This window comes from Bos taurus, chromosome 2, assembly GCF_002263795.3.
Source record: "Bos taurus isolate L1 Dominette 01449 registration number 42190680 breed Hereford chromosome 2, ARS-UCD2.0, whole genome shotgun sequence".
Lineage (NCBI taxonomy): Eukaryota > Metazoa > Chordata > Mammalia > Artiodactyla > Bovidae > Bos > Bos taurus.
The window spans coordinates 91670980-91691188 of record NC_037329.1 but is presented as its reverse complement, the minus strand read 5'-3'; the positions used below and the strand labels follow the sequence as shown (position 1 = coordinate 91691188).

The window sequence follows — 20209 nt, the reverse complement described above, 5'->3', positions numbered from 1 at the left end:
GAATAAGATTCCCTCTGACCTCTCCTTCTCCCCTCCTCCTCTTCCTCCCTCCCTTCCTGTCCTTTAAAAATACTGGTAGTAACCCAGTGAATTGATTTCACAAGTCACTACTGGGTTATATCCTGCTTAGTGAAAAACTTTCTCGAACCTTACCTCTGGCCTGTGCCCTAAGGTCCTAAGTACCAGCCACACTTACTAATCATATCTGCATTGTCATCTCTTCCACTGAGGCAGCAGTGCTCAGTCCTTTCAGCCCCAATACCCATATCTTGTAACAAATAATTTATAACATTATCTTTACTATCCCAAATGAAATTCATAAATAATATAACTTACCTACACCCCCCCCCTTTATAGTGGTTTTAATGCCCTATCACCTAGTATGAGGGAGAAATAGCCAAAAGTAATTTATGATATTTTAATGTATATATTTTCGTTTTTAAGTGGTTGGCCATTTAAAAACTGTATTAAAAGACACAATGAAAAAATAGTCAAATCCTACACTTACTTACAATAAGAACTTTGGATTTAAGAAAAGGGAGAAGATCAGAAGTCATTTTTACAGGAAAAAGAAAGAAATATGAGCGGACCCAGAATTAAAACATACTATGACACATCATAACAGACAAAACACACACCTCTATATAGTAACTAATAAAAGGGAAATAACCTTAAATGAAGTAGGAATAATGTGCTGATACAATTTATATATTACCAAAGAAAAGAAAATGAAGAAGTGCAAAATTCTTGCAAATAAAATGACTTTTATTTGTAACTGTAGTGACAGAATTATTCTCTGCCTTGTAGCGTGGGGTTAGGTAGTAATAAAATGATTTTTACATTTGACTTTTTACATTATAGATTCTCATTGTGCTGTATTTTAAATAACTCTGAAAGACAAGCAGTTGAAATATTTTAACACAATCTGTGTTAATGAAACTCAGTGAAATTCCAGCCTTTCATTTCTTTTCTTTATTAGTATTTAGTTCTTAATTCTGTTAAAAGCAGTTTCAAAACTCTTATCATTTACTTGCATGTGACAGAGTGCACTCTGATGCTACCAGTTTTGGTATTGGCAATTTTTTTTTATACTTCAAGCTGATTTTCCATTGGCGAAATGATTTCCCAATGTAATGAGTAATTCTTGGTAAATGTTGAACAGATTGTGCAGGCTTCCCTCAATTTCTGGTAAGTAAATAGCATTCCTGGAATAGTCATTGAATATCAGAATTACACAGAAATACTTTGTGCTTATATGTAAAATGGAGTTATTGAGTTTGAAACTCAGATTGTTATAAACAGAAATTCCCAGCTATATGATTTTCCATATAAGGACATTAAAAATTCATGTGTGACATGGGACTCTGGTTGTTAATTCTGTGGCATTGTTCCATGCTTGCAGGGGATCTAGTATTTATGACTTCCCTCCTCGTAAATACCAGTAATGCCCCTTCGTCCTCACTGTGACAGCCAGAGTATTGTGACAGCCCAGAGTATTCCCAGCTTCCCCTGAAATGCCTCCCAGAGGGAAGCACCACCAGCACTGAGAACCACTGGTACCTCCCTTTGCGTTGTCTGTGCCCTCCACCCCACTCGGAGCTGCCTGCTACTCATCCTGCAGGACGTTAGACTCGAGGCCTTTCCAGAAATAGTCTGCGGAACCTCTGATTTGGGTTCAGACACTGTCTCTGCCTCTTACTACCACTTACTGCACTGTAGTTGTCCGTTATCTCCCTATTAGATGCAAAGCTCTGAGACCAGGTAATGCCTGTCTTGGGTACCTTTGCATCTCCTGTGTCTGGCATGGTTCCAGGCTCAACATTGAATAAATAATTGAGTAAATGAAAAAAGGAGAGAATAAAAGACAGAAAGATAACAGGCTGATAAAGAAAATGGGCTATTTTTAATGAATTAAAAATAGGCTGCTGACTTTGCATTAGTGGTGAATGAAAGAAAATATAAGAAGGCCCTACATGCAGCTATGTGCATTTTTGTTACCCAGAAACATGTACCAAGACAGAGACTAATTTAATGATGTGCCCAAAGCACTGTCTTTCCCTTCTCTCAGTCCTCCAACTGAACACCACTCTCCTCATCCCTCTTGCATCCTTCTCCAGTAACCAGACCTCCCTCCACCCCCACCTCCATTCTGAGGAATTCTAGAGCCATGTGTGACTGGCACCAGTAGGGAAAGATAGATAAAGGAAGGCATTTATTGACAGAAGGCATTTGCTGCTTCTGGTTTCTAGATTTTTGATTTTTCAGCTATAATCCCTGTAGTTAGAGGGAACATGGAGCCCTAACCTCCCTCCCTGCTAGCAGTTAAGTAGTACATGCCTGTCCCAAACACGTGATTCATGATCTTGTTCAGCTACATTTATGGTCTCATTTTTTAGATGTGTCATTCTTGGGGGTCACCAATCATGATTATCTCCTTTTTTTTTTTAAAGTTCAGTATTTAAATCTTATTTTTGAGGAATATTATTTTTGTACAGTATTATTATGCACAATAAATATTATTTAAACCTTCAATATTTTAAAATCAGTAACTTCTACTTCAGGGTCTCTAAACAAATACAGTTAGATAAAATCTGATCAGATAGTTTTTTGGGTTTTTTTTTTAGTAATTTGAAGTCTTGAGGTGATTTGAGTTTGAAGATGAAGTAAATTTTGTAAGACTTTTTTTAAAGTTTGAACTTGAATTTAATGTCTAGAGTTTTATTTATTTTGGGCTTCTCTGATGGCTCAGACAGTAAAGCGTCTACCTACAATGTAGAAGACCTGGGTTCGATCCCTGGCTGGGGAAGATCACCTGGAGAAGGAAATGGCAACCCACTTCAGTATGCTTGCCTGGGAAATTCCATGGACAGAGGAGCCTGACAGGCTACAGTCCATGGGCTTGCAAAGAATCAGACATGACTGAGCAACTCAAACCCACACAGAATTGTATTTACCAAAGAATAATTGGTTTTGATGGCCTTAAGCAAAATTTTTTTTTAATTTGAAAAATAATTATCTACATAGAGATATTCTATTCATTTTGGGCATCTCTGAGAAAGTAATTTTTGTGAGTAAGATAAATAAGACTAGGCTTTCAAGAAATTATTTTCTATATGTTTTACGTAATCATGTAATAATATGTTTTTGTCACTATATAGGAATAACAAAAAATGAATAGGAAAAGGGCAATGAAAGTTACAGTTGGTCTTTTTAGTTGTCCTCAGTATTCCTCCTGGTCTTAGCTAATTGCTAACCTCAAATTAAATTCAGTTTGCAGAAATTTTGCTTATCTACTGTTTTTCTAATAGACAAGTCAACTAATATTTACCTTCAGGAGATGATACCATCTAGGTAATTGAAGGCTTAGAGATGATTTTCTTTGTGCTTGGTTGACCTTGTTAGTGCTGATATTGATGAATATATTCAATTTTTGTTTTAAACCTTGGGGTTTTTATTTTGGTTTGGTTCTGGCTGGTTTTTTACCACCTAGGTGTGGGTGAAAGGGCAGGTATGCTTGTAAGGCTCATCTTGAACTAAAAAAAAACACACAGGCAATGACATACAATATAGCAAAACAACTATAGTATAGGTACAAGTAAAAGTTGAGTTAATGTTATTTTTTGTAATAGTATTTTAATTTTGAAGTAGTATTTTGTATTATCTGTGACAGTGAGCTTTATGAGAGTAGGTGCTGCTTTAGTATTTATTTTTCTCTCTAAAAATTTGTTTCTCAAGAATAACTTGACAATAACTTGATATATACTTAGATTTATAAAGTATAATATTGTGAAATATTTTATATAATTCCACACAACTGTGCCATGCATTATTTTAAATGATGGTTAATAACCACATAACATTAAAAAATACTTAGAATTATTTAGGGATAAGCAAGTCTGAATTACACATATATCAAAAAAAGCTGCAATTTATACTGTATGAGTTCAATAAATATGAATGCAATACTGAAACAATTTAAAGGGAGAAAAGGACACTTGGGAACTGTGTTATTCACAAATCATTTTTATGAAAATATATAAATTTAACCAATTTAAGGTGCAACACTTCATAATATTTTGTTTATGTCATTCGTTTACAAGTCCTTTACTTGGGCAGTGCAGTATTAGTATGTAATAAGTGAATTCATAAAATTTTACTGAAAACATGATACCATTAGGCAAAATATTTATAAACATTTTTCCTCTTGTAGCTATGGTAGCAATGTGTAGCTATCATTGATCAGAAATAATTGCAGAAGTTTTAAAACTGAGGTGTGTTTTTTTCCCCCTCCTCTCTCATTTAAAGCTATATAGGTCTTGTATAGGCTTTAACAAGAGGAAGAAATATGGTTGTCATTGGGTTTTGACACCTACTTACTTGTGCTGCATGAACAGCACTCGCAAGCACAGCCCTGGGAGACAAGCTGCTGCTCCATGATCTTTGCAGGGTGTGATCCCTTTTCCCAGAGTGAGGGACCATCAGGGCTAGAGCATGACTCTTGGCACAGGCGGGTCTCTCCCTTCCCTTCTCTTCTTTTTTTTTTTTCTGTTTTTAAATTTAGGTACATTTCACTGAGTTTAGGTGAAATATGAAATTAATGGTAGAGAATCGTTCTTGCTTTGTCTACTTTATATTTTAAACTCATGAAACCTCCACTGACTTCTATTGCCTTTTTTTGTTTTGTTTTTCTCTCTTTTCCTGCACAAGCACTCCTATCTGGACAGGGAAACCTCCCTTCTTCTGAGAAACATTGCAGGAAAACCTTCTCATTTGCTGACCAAGGTGATACTTCTTCCACCTGCATGTAAATATTTATTGCCTTGTAGGTAGAATGTAATTTCTGTTTTTGATTGTGCTCTCAGATTACTGAGGTTGTGCTTTCTTGTTTCTGCATCCTTGTTCTCAATAGAGGTATTTTTTCCTCTTATTGAAGGTAATTATTTATTGACCTTAATGACTATCAGAAAATATTGAGAGTAGAAAATATTTGCAATAGTTTTTCTAGTTTTTAACTTTTATAAATACCTGACAATCTTCCTAAGTATGTTGCACTTTTCTAGTTTAACATTGTGTTTCATTTTAAAGTCTAAAAATCATTGCTTGATTTTAGCTTTTACTACTAATGGTCATGCATGCTGTGAGTTTCTTTAGCAAACTTTGTTTTCTAATTGTTTATATTATCAGTGCCTCATTTAATTATTTATTTATATAAACATAATCTTTACATTAGTTTAATAAAATTAGAAGAGCAGGCTACAATTTAAATTTCTCAGTTCTTTGTCCTCAGAATGGTTTGAATTAGTCTAGCTGGATTTTCATTGGGCTGGTATTTTACAATTTAAAATCATTTAACCATTATCATCATTAACTCAAGGAAGCACAGGATAGAGGGAGTTGAATAGCTTTCTGCCTCTTTACAAATCATGTTTTTATTTTGTTACTTAAATGTTAAATTCAAGCATGTCTGACTTAGTTATAGATAGTTTCTGAAGAATATACAAATTATGGCTAATTTCACTAAATTTTTATTATTGTATCTGAAATTTTCTTTAAAAAAATTATTTAACTTTATAAACTTGCGAAAGAAAATGGTAAAGCTAAAATTAAAATCTCCCTGAGTGTCCACATAAAGAGAAGACCCAAGAATCAGCGATAAGAACTTTCTTTTTCTTGAGTTTCTCTCCTGGAAGGAGATCTAGGAATAGGATAGAAGCAGCTTAAAGATGAGGTAAGTTTAGAAATCTAAGCACATGATAGCCATGTACTTTATAACCATAAAGTTCACTGTCCCTCTGGAATTCACTCTCAGAGCCTCATTTAGGATCTCTCTAGATCAGACTTCTCTCCCTGAGAGGTTGCGGTCACACATTTCCTGGAGGATGCCCAGCACCTCCGATTCTTTGAGTCTTCAGCTCCCTTACCCACACTATCCCTGAGGCCTCATAGTTTCCATCTGTTGTTTTTTGGCAGCTCTATTTCTGTTCAGGATGTTTCCACTCTCCTAGTTGCGCAGGTTCAAGCCATCTCATGCTTCTCTCCTCACTTACTGTCTCAAAGCTCTAATAAGCCTGTCAGAATCGTCAGGATTGACTGAATTCATCCATCCATTTTATTCCCATTGCCACTACCCTAAAACAGCCTCATATTTTTTCTGTTTTTGCCTGTCACACCTCCAGTACATTTTGTACACTGCTCTCAGGTGAAGTATAACATTTTGCCGTTTCCATTGTCTGTTTTTCAACATATATTTGTTGAGTCTTGTACTGTGTTAGGTGCTGCAATATAATACTGTATAAAGTGGACATTTTCCCTGCCCTCAGTCTTTAGGAATGTAGATAAAAAGAACGTTTACACGCAGCATGTAAACAAATTCTAATCATGTTAAGTACTATGAAGGAAACAAGTGAGTAATAGGGAATACAAGGGGGAGGATTAGAGCTACATTTCCTTTAGATGGTAAGGTCAGCAAAGGCCCTTCTAAGGGGGTGACATTTAATTTAAAGTATGAAGGATGAAAAGCAGCCAGCTTGAGGGTGAAGGGAAATGTTCCAAGTGGAGAGGTGCATGAGAAACGAGCCTGTCATGTTTGAGGAGCTGAAGAAAGACTGTGTTGCTGGAGCCACAGTAGTTGAATGAAATATCTTGAGTTGTGTTTGGAGAGGTAGACAGGAATCATTAATTCAAGGCATGCTGGGGAGTGTGTGTGTTTTTTTCCCCTAAATGCTGTGAGAAACTATTGAAGAGAGTAACTTCATCCATTCAACAAGTGGAAAATAGTTGTTTGCAAGTTTGGGATAAATGCAGTCACTTCTCATCTCCTGCCTGAGAGCTGTTGCCACCCACTGCATCTACAGTAGAGCCCTTGTGCTCCAATCTGAGTATTGGAGTGGTGGTATCACTGCTGTATGTAGCCAACATCTGACTCTAGCTGCCTCTATATCCTGCCCTACTTATATACAGTTACGCATTTGTCATTTGAAAATAACTCAGCGCAGAACATGAACATTTAGGGTGGAGTGGGGAATGGAGTCAAGGGTGAGGTGTCAGAAGTTCCTAGATAACCAGAGCCACAGGGGCCTCTCTTTGTCAGTGCTCTCTGTACCATAGCACATGGCTGTTTTGAAGCTAAGTTGAGCTTATACTTATTTCAAAATAAGTATTGTGTCTGATTCCCCAAAAAGCATGGTGTCCCAGTTACTGACTCACCTCTGATCTGCACTTTTCCAAACTAGAACTTTATAACACTTGATAGTTGAACACAGAAAAATGAACACAGGAACACTGCTTAGGGCCTAGAATGCAAAAGGAATGCTTATTGCTTGTTTCCATCATCAATCCAATTGTCATTATACTACTGCTAATGAAATAACTACCCCGTATACAGTTCTGAGGGGCTTCCCTGGTGGCTCAGTGGTAAAGAATCTGCCTGTAATACAGGAGACATGGGTTCTATCCCTGCTTTGGAGAGATCCCCTGAAGGAGACACACTCCAGTATCCTTACCTGGGAAATCCCAAGGACAGACGAGCCTGGCCGGCTAAAGTCCGTGGGGCTTCAAAAGTGTCAGACATGACTGAGTGTCTAAACAACATACAATTCTGAGCGGGGAGCCTCTGTAAAAGCAATGCAACCTGTTTCTTCTAGGAGCGGCATTACTCCCAGCACAGAATGTTTTATAAATGGGAGCAGTAGGCAAAGGACCCGTTGCTGACCTGATGCCCATAAGTCTCTGGGTACCATCCAGAAGACTTTTCCTGACCTGATACACTAACACATCTTTGTCCCTCTTTATTCCCTTAGCCTGCTTTATTTATTTATTTTTCATAGAACTTACCACTGACTGACTTCTCATCTCTCTCTCTCTGTCTCATGTTAAATGTAAACTCCATGAAATTAGGAACTCTGTATTCTCTGCATTCAAGCCCAGACCTACATAGTTTGGACAAACATCTGTCATATAAAAGAATGGTCCTCTAGTGACCATCAAGGTTTCAAGGACTGCTGTACTTGTTAACCACCATTTCTTCAGAGAAGTTGTAAAACTGCTTGTATATTACTGAAAGTGTTTTATCTTTGATAAGCAGTTTTTATTTACTATTATCCCCCCAAAGTTTATGCTAAAATCTTTCCAGACAGAAGGGATGTGACATAATGGGAAGAACAGGTAGTTGTTCACTTCATAACAGCCTGTATGATCTTTGAAAGATAATTCTTTCTGGACCTGAATCAGTACAATGGACATAATAATTATGTTAGTCCTGCATTATTGATAATTAAATGAGGCACATGCCTTATAGTACATGGCAAGTGGGTGTTTGATTAATATTAGTTCTCTTCTTAGTTGAGAATGTATTTCATGATTTCTTCAGGGGGAAGTAAACTAGTGGTTATGATTATTTTGGTTCTAAGCAGTTTGATAGAACATTTCATGAGCAGTAAATTGTTCATCACTCCAAGTTTTCTTTGAATCATTTTAAGTTACATAACTTTATTACTGTTGTAATCTGTTAAATAAACTTGATCTAAAAAAAAAACCACCTAACTTATTTTCAGCCCCTTAATTTCAATCCTGTTTGTTCTGAACCCAAAAAGCCTTAATCATTTCATAGTTGAAGGAATTCATAGCCAGTTCTTTGCAACTTTAACTTTCTGTAAGTATTCTAATTTTTACTCTAAGAAAATGCTGTAACATTTTGTAACCACAGCATTAGCTTTCACTTAATCATAAGATCTTCACTGAGTTTTTGTCCTTTATGTAAATTTGAGAAGGCTTGGCATTTGATGGTTATTGATAGCCACACAGGAGTTTTTCAGGCGGAAAATAGGTTGTCTCTTGCCCTTTTAAGAGAAAGGGTAAGAGAAAAAGTTAAGTTGTTATATGTGTGAGGTATCTTTTACTTACGTTTAGGATGGTTGTGAGACAGTGTGAACAAAGGGATAGTCCAAAGATAAGGGGCAGAAAACTTAAGATCTGATTTTGCCAACTTTAACAAACAGAAGAGAATATGAGACGAACAAAGCTTTGTTCTTTGTATTAATCTTGGCCTGCAGACATTGAATACAGCTTTGTATTGCCTAAAGAAACCGTTAGATGTCTTCTAAGTATATAATCTATAAATAACACATTAGCAAAGATTTATTGATCTTTGCTGTATCACACGGCACTCTGATCTTAAAACAGTTTCTTCCTTTTCTTGGTTGTTACAGTTAAAAGTTATGATTCTAGATTAAATATAGTAGATAAAAACCAAACTTTCTGAGGAAGAGCTTATTGTCCATGGGAAGTGTAAAGTACTATGAATCTTGCAATTTGATCAAATATTTGTATTTCATTTTGCTCCAGTGACATTCAAATTCTAAAAGTTAGAGGCTTCTTGCAGAGATTAATTATCCTTGCTAATGGACTGGAGAAGAGTAAACTAAAATGTGCCCACACTGAAAGTAAGCATGTGTGTGCATGCTCACTTTGTCCCTGTGTGCTCAGCTGCGTCCGATTCTGTGACCCCATGGACTGTAGCCCGTCAGGCTCCTCTGTCCATGTGATTTCCCAGGCAAGAGTACTGGAGTGGGTTGTCACTTCCTACTCCAGGGTATCTTCCTGAGCCCAGTGACTGAACCCATGGCTCCCGCATCTCCTGCATAGGCAGGCAGATTCACAGCACTTAAATTCGAATTTGAGGCAGCTATAACACAGACCAACTTATATAGTTAATTAAGAGTAGTATTTTGAGCAAATGGAAGAATAGCTAAATTTGGATGTTAAAATAGCCCCACCTGGCTGTTCTACATAAAAATGGTTTCTTATTGATGGCTAGGGAATCTAAATTGGTTGTTTCTCTTGTTTCTGTAATCTTTTCTTCCTGGGTGTCAACTTTTTAGCCTTTGGAGCTGAAACTGATCTGGGAGTTGAAACTAATCTTATAATTGAATGACTTTTTATGTCAGTGCTTCAAAAGATAGCATTAATTGTATTCTATTGTATTTGGTAAATAATAGTATACTAAAAATGGAAGTATGAAAATACTGCTTTGGTATTTATAACCAGTATCAGAATGTTATATTAAAATTTTTATATTCCCTTTTTGAAAAGACTATTTTTAGGAGCATTTTCAGGTTCACAATAAAATTAAGAAGATATAGCGATTTCCCATATACCACTTGCCCTCACACGTGCATAGCATCCCCATTATCAACATCCCCCACCAGAGTGGTACATTTGCTGCAATTGATGAGCAAGTATAGGTAACATTATTATCACCCAGAGTCCATGGTTTACATTAGGGTTCACTCTTGGTGTGTATTCTGTGGGTTTGGACAAATGTATAATGACATGTAGCTATCATTATAGTATCATACAGAGTAGTTTCACTCCCACAGAAATACTCTGTGCCACTTATTCACGTCCCCCGCACCTCCCGCCCCCAACCTCTGACAACGATTATTCTTTTTACTGTCTCCATAGTTTTACTTTTTCAGGATGTTGTATAGTTGGAATCACATAGTATGTAGCTTTTTCAGATAGGCTTCTCTCAGTTAGTAATACACATTAAAGTTTCCTCCATGTGTTTTATGGCTTGATAGCTCTTTTTTTTTTTTTTTTTGCTTTTGTGAGTTAGTTGCTCAGTAGTGTCTGACTCTTTGTGACCCTGTGGACTGTAGCCAGCCAGGCTTCTCAGGCCGTGGAATTCTCCAGGCAAGAATACTGGAATGGGTTGCCATTCCCTTCTTCAGGGGTTCTTCCCTACCCAGGGATTGAACTCAGGTCTCCTGCATTCTTTTTCTTTTTTTTTTAAGCATTGAATAATAATATTCCATGGTCTGGATGTTGCATAGTTTATCCATTTGCCAACTGAAGGATATCTTGGTTGCTACCAAGTTTTGGCATTATAAGGAAAGCTGCTATAAGCATCAATGTGTTGGTTTTTGGGTGAATGTACACTTTCAGCTCACTTGGTAGATACTAAGGAACTTGATTACTGGATGGTGTTGTAAGAGCGTGTTTAGTTTCGTAAGAAACTACCATAGTATCTTCTAAAGTAGCTGTACGATTTTGCATTCCTCAGGGAAAGATGAAAGTTCCTGTTGTTCCACACCCTGACCAGCGTTTGGTGTTTCCAGTGTTTTGGCAGTCTAAGATGATACATGCGTAGTGGTATATCGTTGTTTTAATTTGCAGTTCTCTAATGATATGTATGAGCAGCTTTTCACAGGCTATTTGCCATCTGTGTAATCTTTGGTTAAAAAAGATTTCGTCAAATCTTGTTTTGGTGAAAACCTTCTGTTCAGGTTTTTTGCCCAGTTTTTAAATTGAGTTGTTCATTATCTTACTGAGTTTTAAGAGTTCTTTTATGTTTTGGATGATAGTCCTATTATCAGATATGTCTGATAAATATTTTACTAATATTTTCTCCTAGTCTGTGGCTTGTCATTCTCTTGATGTTCTTTTTCTTAAAAATATTTTTTGACTTTGAAGACATCTTTTTTTTTTTTTTTTTTTAATTTTGCAGGCTAGTTATAAAAGAACTTGGCCTTGTAGAAGTTCATGTTTATATTCCAGGTACACAAAGCATTGATTCTATCAGTTCTTCTTCATCAGACTTTGAGATTTAAATTTGCTTTTCAGAAAAATGAAGTGAAAGTTGAAATTATGCCTTGGAAAATTTCTTTGTAGCAGCTATTCATACCAATATAAGGATGTGGCAAATGAACCATGAAGAAACATACAATCATTATACCCTTGAGAAAACACTCATAAAACTTCTGCTGTACTCTTTTCCAAAATATATATGGTCAAATAACTGATTTCATAAAAACCACTGGGAAATACTCGTACTTAAAATTCCTTTATAAGAGTAGTGCTCTACTCATCAGAAACACACACAAAATTTGGTAATTTAATAATGATTTTGTTTCTCCAAGACACAGAATTCTAGACGCTGAGAATTTTAAAGACAATAGTCTAGTTTTCTCATTTTATAACCTTCTTTAAAAAGAAGAAATATATATCTTAAAATATACAGTCAACATGTTTTATAATTCTGTAGTTTATTTGCATAAAGGGGGAGATAGGATGATTTAATCTTTAATCAAAGGAGTATATATACCTAAGAATCTAAGAATCCAGTCTTACTCCTCTCTGTCGTTAAAATGCACTTCTTTGTTCTCTGTCTAATTGGGTTTGCAGATAGTATTTACTGACCTTGGTTATTATGTTAATTAACTGACTGCTTTCATTGAAATGGATCAGATTTCTGGCAAACAAGCCCACTGTTTTCCCTGTTTTCTCTGTTCTGCAGAGTAGTAAATACTAAGCTTGAAATGAGGGAGACAGCCTAGAGTATGAAATGAGAAGAGAAGCAGATCAAAAAATAAGAAAGCTAACAGAATTTAAGAGAACAGGGAATAATCTATTAAATGAATTGAGTTTAACTTGTTTTTTTGCCCTGGAAACTTCAGTTTTTTAATGAAATAACACATGGGTTGTGATTATTAATCACAATCTAGAGCAGATAAAGTCTAGTTGATGTAAATAGGTTTCTCTCTTCTTTTTTAAAGTCATGTTAAGTAAAGGAATATATAATATGGTATTTTATATTTTCTTAGATATTTTAGATATTTTCTAGAGCAACCAAGAGCATAGAATTAAAAAGTAATTCTTTATTATAAGCAAAGGTTTACTTTCATGAGTTTCTTTCAACTGGAGATTAATGCTGCAATGTACTATGGCCTCTTGCTGGAAAGTACAAGTAAGTACAAGGTGTTACAGTACTATATGTTGTTCTAGGAGAGAATAGGAAATGTTTTATTTTATTTAAGTATAGTTTTATTTTATTGCTATTCATTTAAATTTGTGAAGCAGAAATTACTATAAGTTAAATATTTGGAAAATTACATATTTTAGTGTGAATTAAAAACAAAATTGAATTTAGTGACATGAGACATTGATTATATTGTGTGATTGTTCCAAAGCAGAGTAAAACTTAGAATTAAATGCAGCCTCCTCTGTTCATATTTATGTATTAATGAGAACATACCTATATTTTTATTATGATTGTTTATATGGTTGCAGAGAGATGAATTGATGCTGGGTTTGTTTTTTTTTCTGTTTTTATGATGATGATATGTTTTCATTACAACAGGACAAAATGTTGATATGCAAAAGATTGCCCATACTTTCTAGGGGAGTATAAATTCAGAGGCACTGGCAAGCCCATAGATAGCCTCGTTTTCCCTATCTTGAAACCTGAAATTTGTCTGTTTCAGAATGACAGTCAAGAATAAAACTGTTGGATTAAATTAAACTAATTTACCACAGCCCTAGAATATGAAAATGTAGTCTTAATATAAGAAATCTTCAAGTGTGCATCTTAAAAATTTTTTTTAATAATATGTCTGCTCTCACTTTGTGAACCTGGTTATTTCTAAAATGTGCTCCATATTAAGTGTGTGAAGTTATATTCTTACGGAAATTCAGTGTTAACAGCGTTCTTAAGGATAAAAAGACTTCTCAAAAAATTCTCATTATTTTAACATTAGTTTATCTGAAGTGCTTTGTGTCCACAGGAAGAACAGGCAGCAAAATTGAAAGCTGAGAAGATCAGAGTTGCCCTAGAGAAAATTAAAGAGGCACAAGTGAAAAAGGTGATATTTGGGCTTTTTCTTGGTTTGGGATTTTTGTCCATCTTATGGGTTTATTAAGAATTGCCTTGTTTATATAATGTAACTGTAAGATGCAGCAAGCTATAGCAGGGCATTTCTTTCTAAATATATTTCCACATGTATTTTTTGGTGAATAAAATACATTATAAAAGAAATAACTTTTCTGGTTCTAAATTCTAAAAGAGGAAAACAAAATAGCTTTATTATAATCTTATATGTTACTTTAATTTTTAAAAAAGCATTAAATTTGTTTAGTTATTGAATACTTAATTTTAGAATCTTCTTCTTACATAATAGAGTCATTATTTGTGTTTTAACTTATATTTAGCTAAGGACATTGTTCAGAATATTATTCAATATTGGAAGAAGTTTTTAGAATGCCTGTTTTTCAGTTTGTATTTAATTTTCCTTTTTCCTCTTAACAGCTGGTGATTAGAGTCCACATGTCTGACGATAGTTCTAAAACAATGATGGTGGATGAGAGGCAGACAGTGAGACAAGTGCTGGATAACCTGATGGACAAATCCCACTGCGGTTATAGTTTAGACTGGTCTCTGGTGGAAACCATTTCTGAGTTACAGATGGGTTAGTAATATCATTGCTATAATTATTTTTTAAATTTCTGTGTAATTTCAACTGTTTTCATGTTGATAAAAGCAGCTAGAGACATTTTAATATTTTTTCCTATAGTATAACCCTGGCTTTTTTACATTGTCTTTCCCTCATTCTTCCCCCATATATTTTGAGATTTCTTTGAGTACAGTATCATGTCCAGTTCATTTTAGGTTTTCTTATGGCCAAAACAAAGTTGTTCTTTTTTTAAGGTAACAAAATATTTTTTCCCTTCAGATATTATTAAGAACTGCATATATTAGACACATTACTAAAACCCATTACATTTATTCACATTTGTACTGAAGCCTTGATAACAACATTTGACTTTCAGGGGAAACATAAAGCACATCTTAATTTTAGCTAGATGTACTAAGTCTTAATTTCCTATGTTTTGTAGTTTCTTACGGTGTTTTCTAACTTTGAAAATTCCTAATTTTTTTAATACCATCTTTGACTTTAAAAAAAATTAATTTATTTTAATTAGAGGCTAATTACAATATTATAGTGGTTTTTGCTGTTGCCATGAATCAGCCATGGATGTACATGTGTTCCCCATCATGAACCCCCCCTTCCACCTCACTCCCCATCCCATCCCTCAGCATCATCCCAATGCACCAGCCCTGAGCACCCTGTCTCATGCATCAAACCTGGACTGGTGATCTATTTCACTTATGATAATATACATGTTTCAATGCTATTCTTTCCAATCATCCCACCCTCACCTTCTCCCACAGAGTCCGAAAGTCCGTTCTTTACATCTGTGTCTCTTTTGCTGTCTTTCATATAGGGTCATCGTTATCATCTTTCTAAATTCCATATATATGTGTTAATATACTGTATGGGTATTTTTCTTTCTGACTTACTTTACTCTGTATAATAGGCTCCAGTTTCATCCACCTCATTAGAACTGATTCAGATGCGTTCTTTTTAATAGCTGAGTAATATTCCATTGGGTCAGTGTACCACAGCTTTCTTATCCATTCGTCTGCTGATGGACATCTAGGTTGCTTCCATGTCCTGGCTATTGTAAACAGTGTTGTGATGAACAGTGGGGTACATGTGTCTTTCAGCTCGGGTTTCCTCAGTGTGTTTGCCCAGCAGTTGGATTGCTGGGTCGTATGGCAGTTCTATTTCCAGTTTTTTAAGGAATCTGCTCACTGTTCTCCATAGTGGCTGTACTAGTTTGCATTCCCACCAACAGTGTAAGAGGGTTCCCTTTTCTCCACACCCTCTCCAGCATTTATTGTTTGTAGACTTTTTGATAGCAGCCTTTCTGACTGGTGTGAGATGGTACCTCACTGTGGTTTTGATTTGCATTTCTCTGATAATGGGTGATGTTGAGCATCTTTTCATGTGTTTGTTAGCCATCTGTATGTCTTCTTTGGAGAAATGTCTATTTAGTTCTTTGGCCCATTTTTTAATTGGGTCGTTTATTTTTCTGAAATTGAGTTACGGGTGCTGCTTGTATATTTTTGAGATTAATTATTTGTCAGTTGTTTCATTTGCTATTATTTTCTCCCATTCTGAAGGCTGTCTTTTCACTTTGCTTATAGTTTCCTTCGTTGTGCAAAAGCTTTTAAGTGTAATTAGGTCCCATTTGTTTATTTTTGCTTTTATTTCCAGTATTCTGAGAGGTGGGTCATAGAGGATCCTGCTGTGATTTATGTCGGAGAGTGTTTTGTCTATGTTCTCCTCTAGCAGTTTTATAGTTTCTGGTCTTACATTTAGATCTTTAATCCATTTTGAGTTTATTTTTGTGTATGGTGTTAGAAAGTGTTCTAGTTTCATTCTTTTACATGTGGTTGACCAGTTTTCCCAGCACTTCTTGTTAAAGAGATTGTCTTTTCTCCATTTATATTCTTGCCTCCTTTGTCAAAGATAAGGTGTCCATAGGTGTGTAGATTTATCTCTGGGCTTTCTATTTTGTTCCATTGATCTATATTTCTGTCTTTGTGCCAGTATCATACTGTCTTGATGACTGTAGCTTTGTAGTATAGTCTGAAGTCAGGCAGGTTGATTCCTCCAGTTCCATTCTTTTTTCTCAAGATTGCTTTGGCTATTCGAGGTTTCTTGTATTTCCATACAAATCCATCTTTGACTCTTAAAAACCTTTTAAAGGTTTCTTTTTGTAATATTATGTGATTATAGAAACCTCACAATAATTATTTTATTAGGCTATATTCAATCAATAGTCAATTTCAACTTGCCATTTTGTTTATAAAATATATTTGCATTGCTTTTACTGTCTGTTATATCTTTAAATATTTTATAGCAGTTTCCAGAGCAATAAAAATTTAATAATTAACCTTTTTCTCTTAGAATGCACAAACACAAACCCCAAAACCAAACCATCAGTTAGAAGTTTATTAACAGGTATAGGCAGATATTCTGATAATACTTATTATAACTATTCTTGAAGAATTAAAAAGGTTCAAGTTCACAGATGTGGCATCACCATACCCAGAAAGTTTTTGGCTGCTAGTTTTTAGAATATTTCCATGACTGTAGGTTTAAGGTTCATAACCATGACTTAATCATATGTGGCACAGTGATACAAATAGAATATGTAGTTTTTTAGTACTTGTTGAATGAATAAAAGAAAACTAAGAGCCCAAAATAAGATGGTAAAATAAGCTATGACAAATGTAAATCATTCATTTAAACAAGAGATTATTAGAAAGGATGAATAAACAAAATGCAGTTGTTCACTGTTTACAAAAGACCTTTTTCCTAAAGACACAGAAAGCTTGAAAGTAAAAGGAATGTGGAAAGACACTAACCAAAAGAAAGATAATGTTAACTATGTTAATATCAGACAAAATAGACTTTAAGCAAAATACATTACTAGAGATAAGGAGAACCATACGTCTTCATCAGGAAGATAAAATCATTCTAAATTTTATCTAATAATGGCATTAAATTACATAAAGCAAAAGTTGGTGGAACTACCAGGAGAAATGCACAAGTCTGCCTTCATAGTAGAAAGTTTCACCTAAGAATCTTTGCAATAATCAACATAATCAAGCAGACAAAAATGAATATAGATATATTTAGAGCACTAATAACAGGAAAATACACATTCTGTACAGGCAGAAGTGTAATGTTTCCGAAAATTGATTCCAGTATGAGGTCATAAGCAGCTCTCTAGAAATTTCAAAACAAAAATCAGTATCTCTAGAATATGTTCTTTGAACATATGTTCAGGATATAGGGCATGTTCTTTGATTCCTAATTTGGAAATTAGAAAATATATCCATGTTTAAAATTAAACAATTTATAGATCAAAGGAGAAATCATCTTGGAAATTTTTTGAATGACAAGGAACAAATAGTGTTGGAAGCACTTAATACTAGAATTTATGAAATGCGACTAACAGATTGTGTTTAAGGGTGGGATGGTAAAAGGCTGAAGGCTGAAGAAGAGCTTGAAGTCAGACAGTCTAGATTCTAGTCCTGATCCTTCCTTGTAGCAGCTGTGTGACCTTGCTAAAATCACTTTACACCATGAGGGCACGTTTCCTTATTTGAAAATACAGGAAATACCAGATAGTCTATAAGGGTGTCAGTTTAGATTCTATGATTTTGCTGTCAAATACTTCGCAAGGTTTCTTGTCTTTTATGCAATTCTGACAAATACTAACAAAATACTGGTGTTTTATTTTGGGACAGAGAGAATCTTTGAAGATCATGAAAACTTGGTTGAAAATCTTCTTAATTGGACAAGAGATAGCCAAAACAAGCTTATATTTATGGAGCGTATAGAAAAATACGCACTTTTCAAAAATCCACAGGTGAGGCTATGGCTTGCAGAGGTCAGGATCTTAAATGTTCATATTATATAATTTTCTGAGTGCTAAGTTAATAGAGTTAAAAGACTTGACAGCCACCCAGTTGGAGCTTTGTGGCTGCAAAACCCCATGGGAGCATTCACTAGTGCCAAGGTGGCAAATCTGCTGGGCCCCAGGTGTTGGGCTTCGAAGAAGCTACCAGTTCCACAGAGCCAGATGGGGTGAGCCCTAGGAAAAGCAGGATTACCTCCAGGGGGTTAGCAGATTTCTGTTCTAATTCAGAGCCATTTTGGACCCTGCTCTTTATTCAGTGAGTTCCTCATCCATCAAAGAAAAGTACTTATATATTTAAGTTTCCCTACTTTCATCATTTATTCATTTAACACTTTGATTTGTTTTCTGAATTATTTTTTTGAAAATCCCAGTAACATTGATTATAAACAGTCCCACGTTCTATTATATGTTACCTTGATCTGTTTGGTATCTTTGCTTGTCCCAAAATGTTTATGTTAATTCTTCCTAATACCCAAATATTTTATAAATATCAATAAGTGAAAGAAAACAATACCACTATAAAAAATAGTTGTGAGGAAAAACAGTGGCTGCTTTAAAGTTATTGAATAGTTTCCTTCAGACTACGTGATCATGACATATCTTTACTGGATATTTTTAGTGAAGAATACACATTTAGGAATACCAACAATTTTTTATGGATGATTGTGAATGAAAGTTTCTTAAGGATAATAATTAGAATTCAGATTTTAGTTGAGTAAATGAGATCATGGTAGCCTCAGGGAATTTGGGATTTCTTCTTTAAAAGCCAGAACATAGATTAAATTTACTACATCTGAATCAGTTAAGCTCAGCATATTTTAAGCAAATTTGCCCCACTTGTTGTACTTACTAATTCATAAACCTTTAAAGTCCTGTCAGTGTAGCTTTCATTAAATATACGAAAACACATTGCTAGCTGTGGCATGGAATACCTCCGCAGGATTTGGGGGAGGGCGGTTTATGGAATAATTCAAAATAAATGGATAAAGTAAGGAGGAGGCCAGTATTAAGCATTTCTGTGAAGATGCCAGGAACAGGTTTCAAAGGAATGTTCCCCCTCACTCTGCATAGGCAGAAATAGACTCAGAGTTGCTGTGTCTCTAGAAGAAATCATCTGTGTACCTGTGCCAGGAGAATAGTAGAGTGTCCTTTAACATTCATCTACTCGTTTTTCTAGAATTACCTTCTGGGGAAAAAGGAAACAGCTGAGATGGCAGATAGAAACAAAGAAGTGCTGTTGGAGGTATGAGTCTTCCTCCCCAACCCCTTTCCTTGTACATTATAATATTAAAATATTAAGCACCTTTTTTGAAGCCCAGAATGTCAGTGCTCTGTATTGATAATTACAGTTGTAACTGGAGAAGCCTATTTTCTTCCATAGCCTGATGGGGAGAGTTCAGCTTTGTGAGTGTTAGAACACTGAAGAACCTTATAAAAGCTATTATTTTGCCAAGCAGTATACTAGTGGGTTGAAAGGACTTAGGAGCTTTTAGAAGGTAACAAGTGAGAGAAAAGGCTGGGTCAGTGAAGGGTGTGATTGTGCTTTTTTATCTGCTTACCCAGAGAGGAATTTGTATATAGTTAGTTATTTACCAAATAATTCAAACCTTAGTCTGAAATAACTAATTTTAAAAATCATAATGATGATTTTTTAAAAAATATACATTCCTTATTTTGAAGATTAATGAAACAAATTCAAATATAATTGAATTTTTGCCCTTTGCCGATTTTAGAGAACTCAGGTCAAAGATGTTAATGTGTTTGAAAATCTGAAAAAATTCATATTTAGCAACAAGACTATTAGGGGGATGAAGATCAGCACTCAGCTTTTCATAGGGAGGCTAGTTATAATTAAGAAAAATTCTCTTCATAATTCCTAATTTTTCTGTGTTTTGGGGGAAGAAATTAATTCATGTTCATGTGTTCAAATTTAGTGAGGATTTCTACTTTCCCTTTACTAAATACATGATTGATTTTTTAAATTCTTATCTAAATATAGACATTAGAATACAAAATTTTTAGTTTGTTTACATTCCTTTCAATTTAGTATTAAATAAACAATAAATGCTTGCTTTGTTTTAGATCATATGCACTG

At 35.0% G+C, this 20209-nt stretch overlaps 1 protein-coding gene across 6 annotated transcripts in view; it reads left to right on the top strand.

Moving 5' to 3' along the window:
- RAPH1 (Ras association (RalGDS/AF-6) and pleckstrin homology domains 1) overlaps positions 1-20209 on the top strand; it is a 102664-nt gene that overhangs the window by 58813 nt on the left and 23642 nt on the right. For 4 of the 6 annotated variants that reach the window (XM_059878845.1, XM_059878833.1, XM_024981349.2 and 1 more), the window contains 5 exons: positions 4708-4782; positions 13563-13640; positions 14084-14243; positions 17942-18063; positions 19292-19357. In XM_059878845.1, the coding sequence (XP_059734828.1) occupies positions 4708-4782; positions 13563-13640; positions 14084-14243; positions 17942-18063; positions 19292-19357 (501 nt within the window). The remainder of the gene's footprint in view (positions 1-4707; positions 4783-13562; positions 13641-14083; positions 14244-17941; positions 18064-19291; positions 19358-20209) is intronic. The other 2 variants (XM_024981344.2, XM_059878839.1) reach the window with 1 other exon arrangement.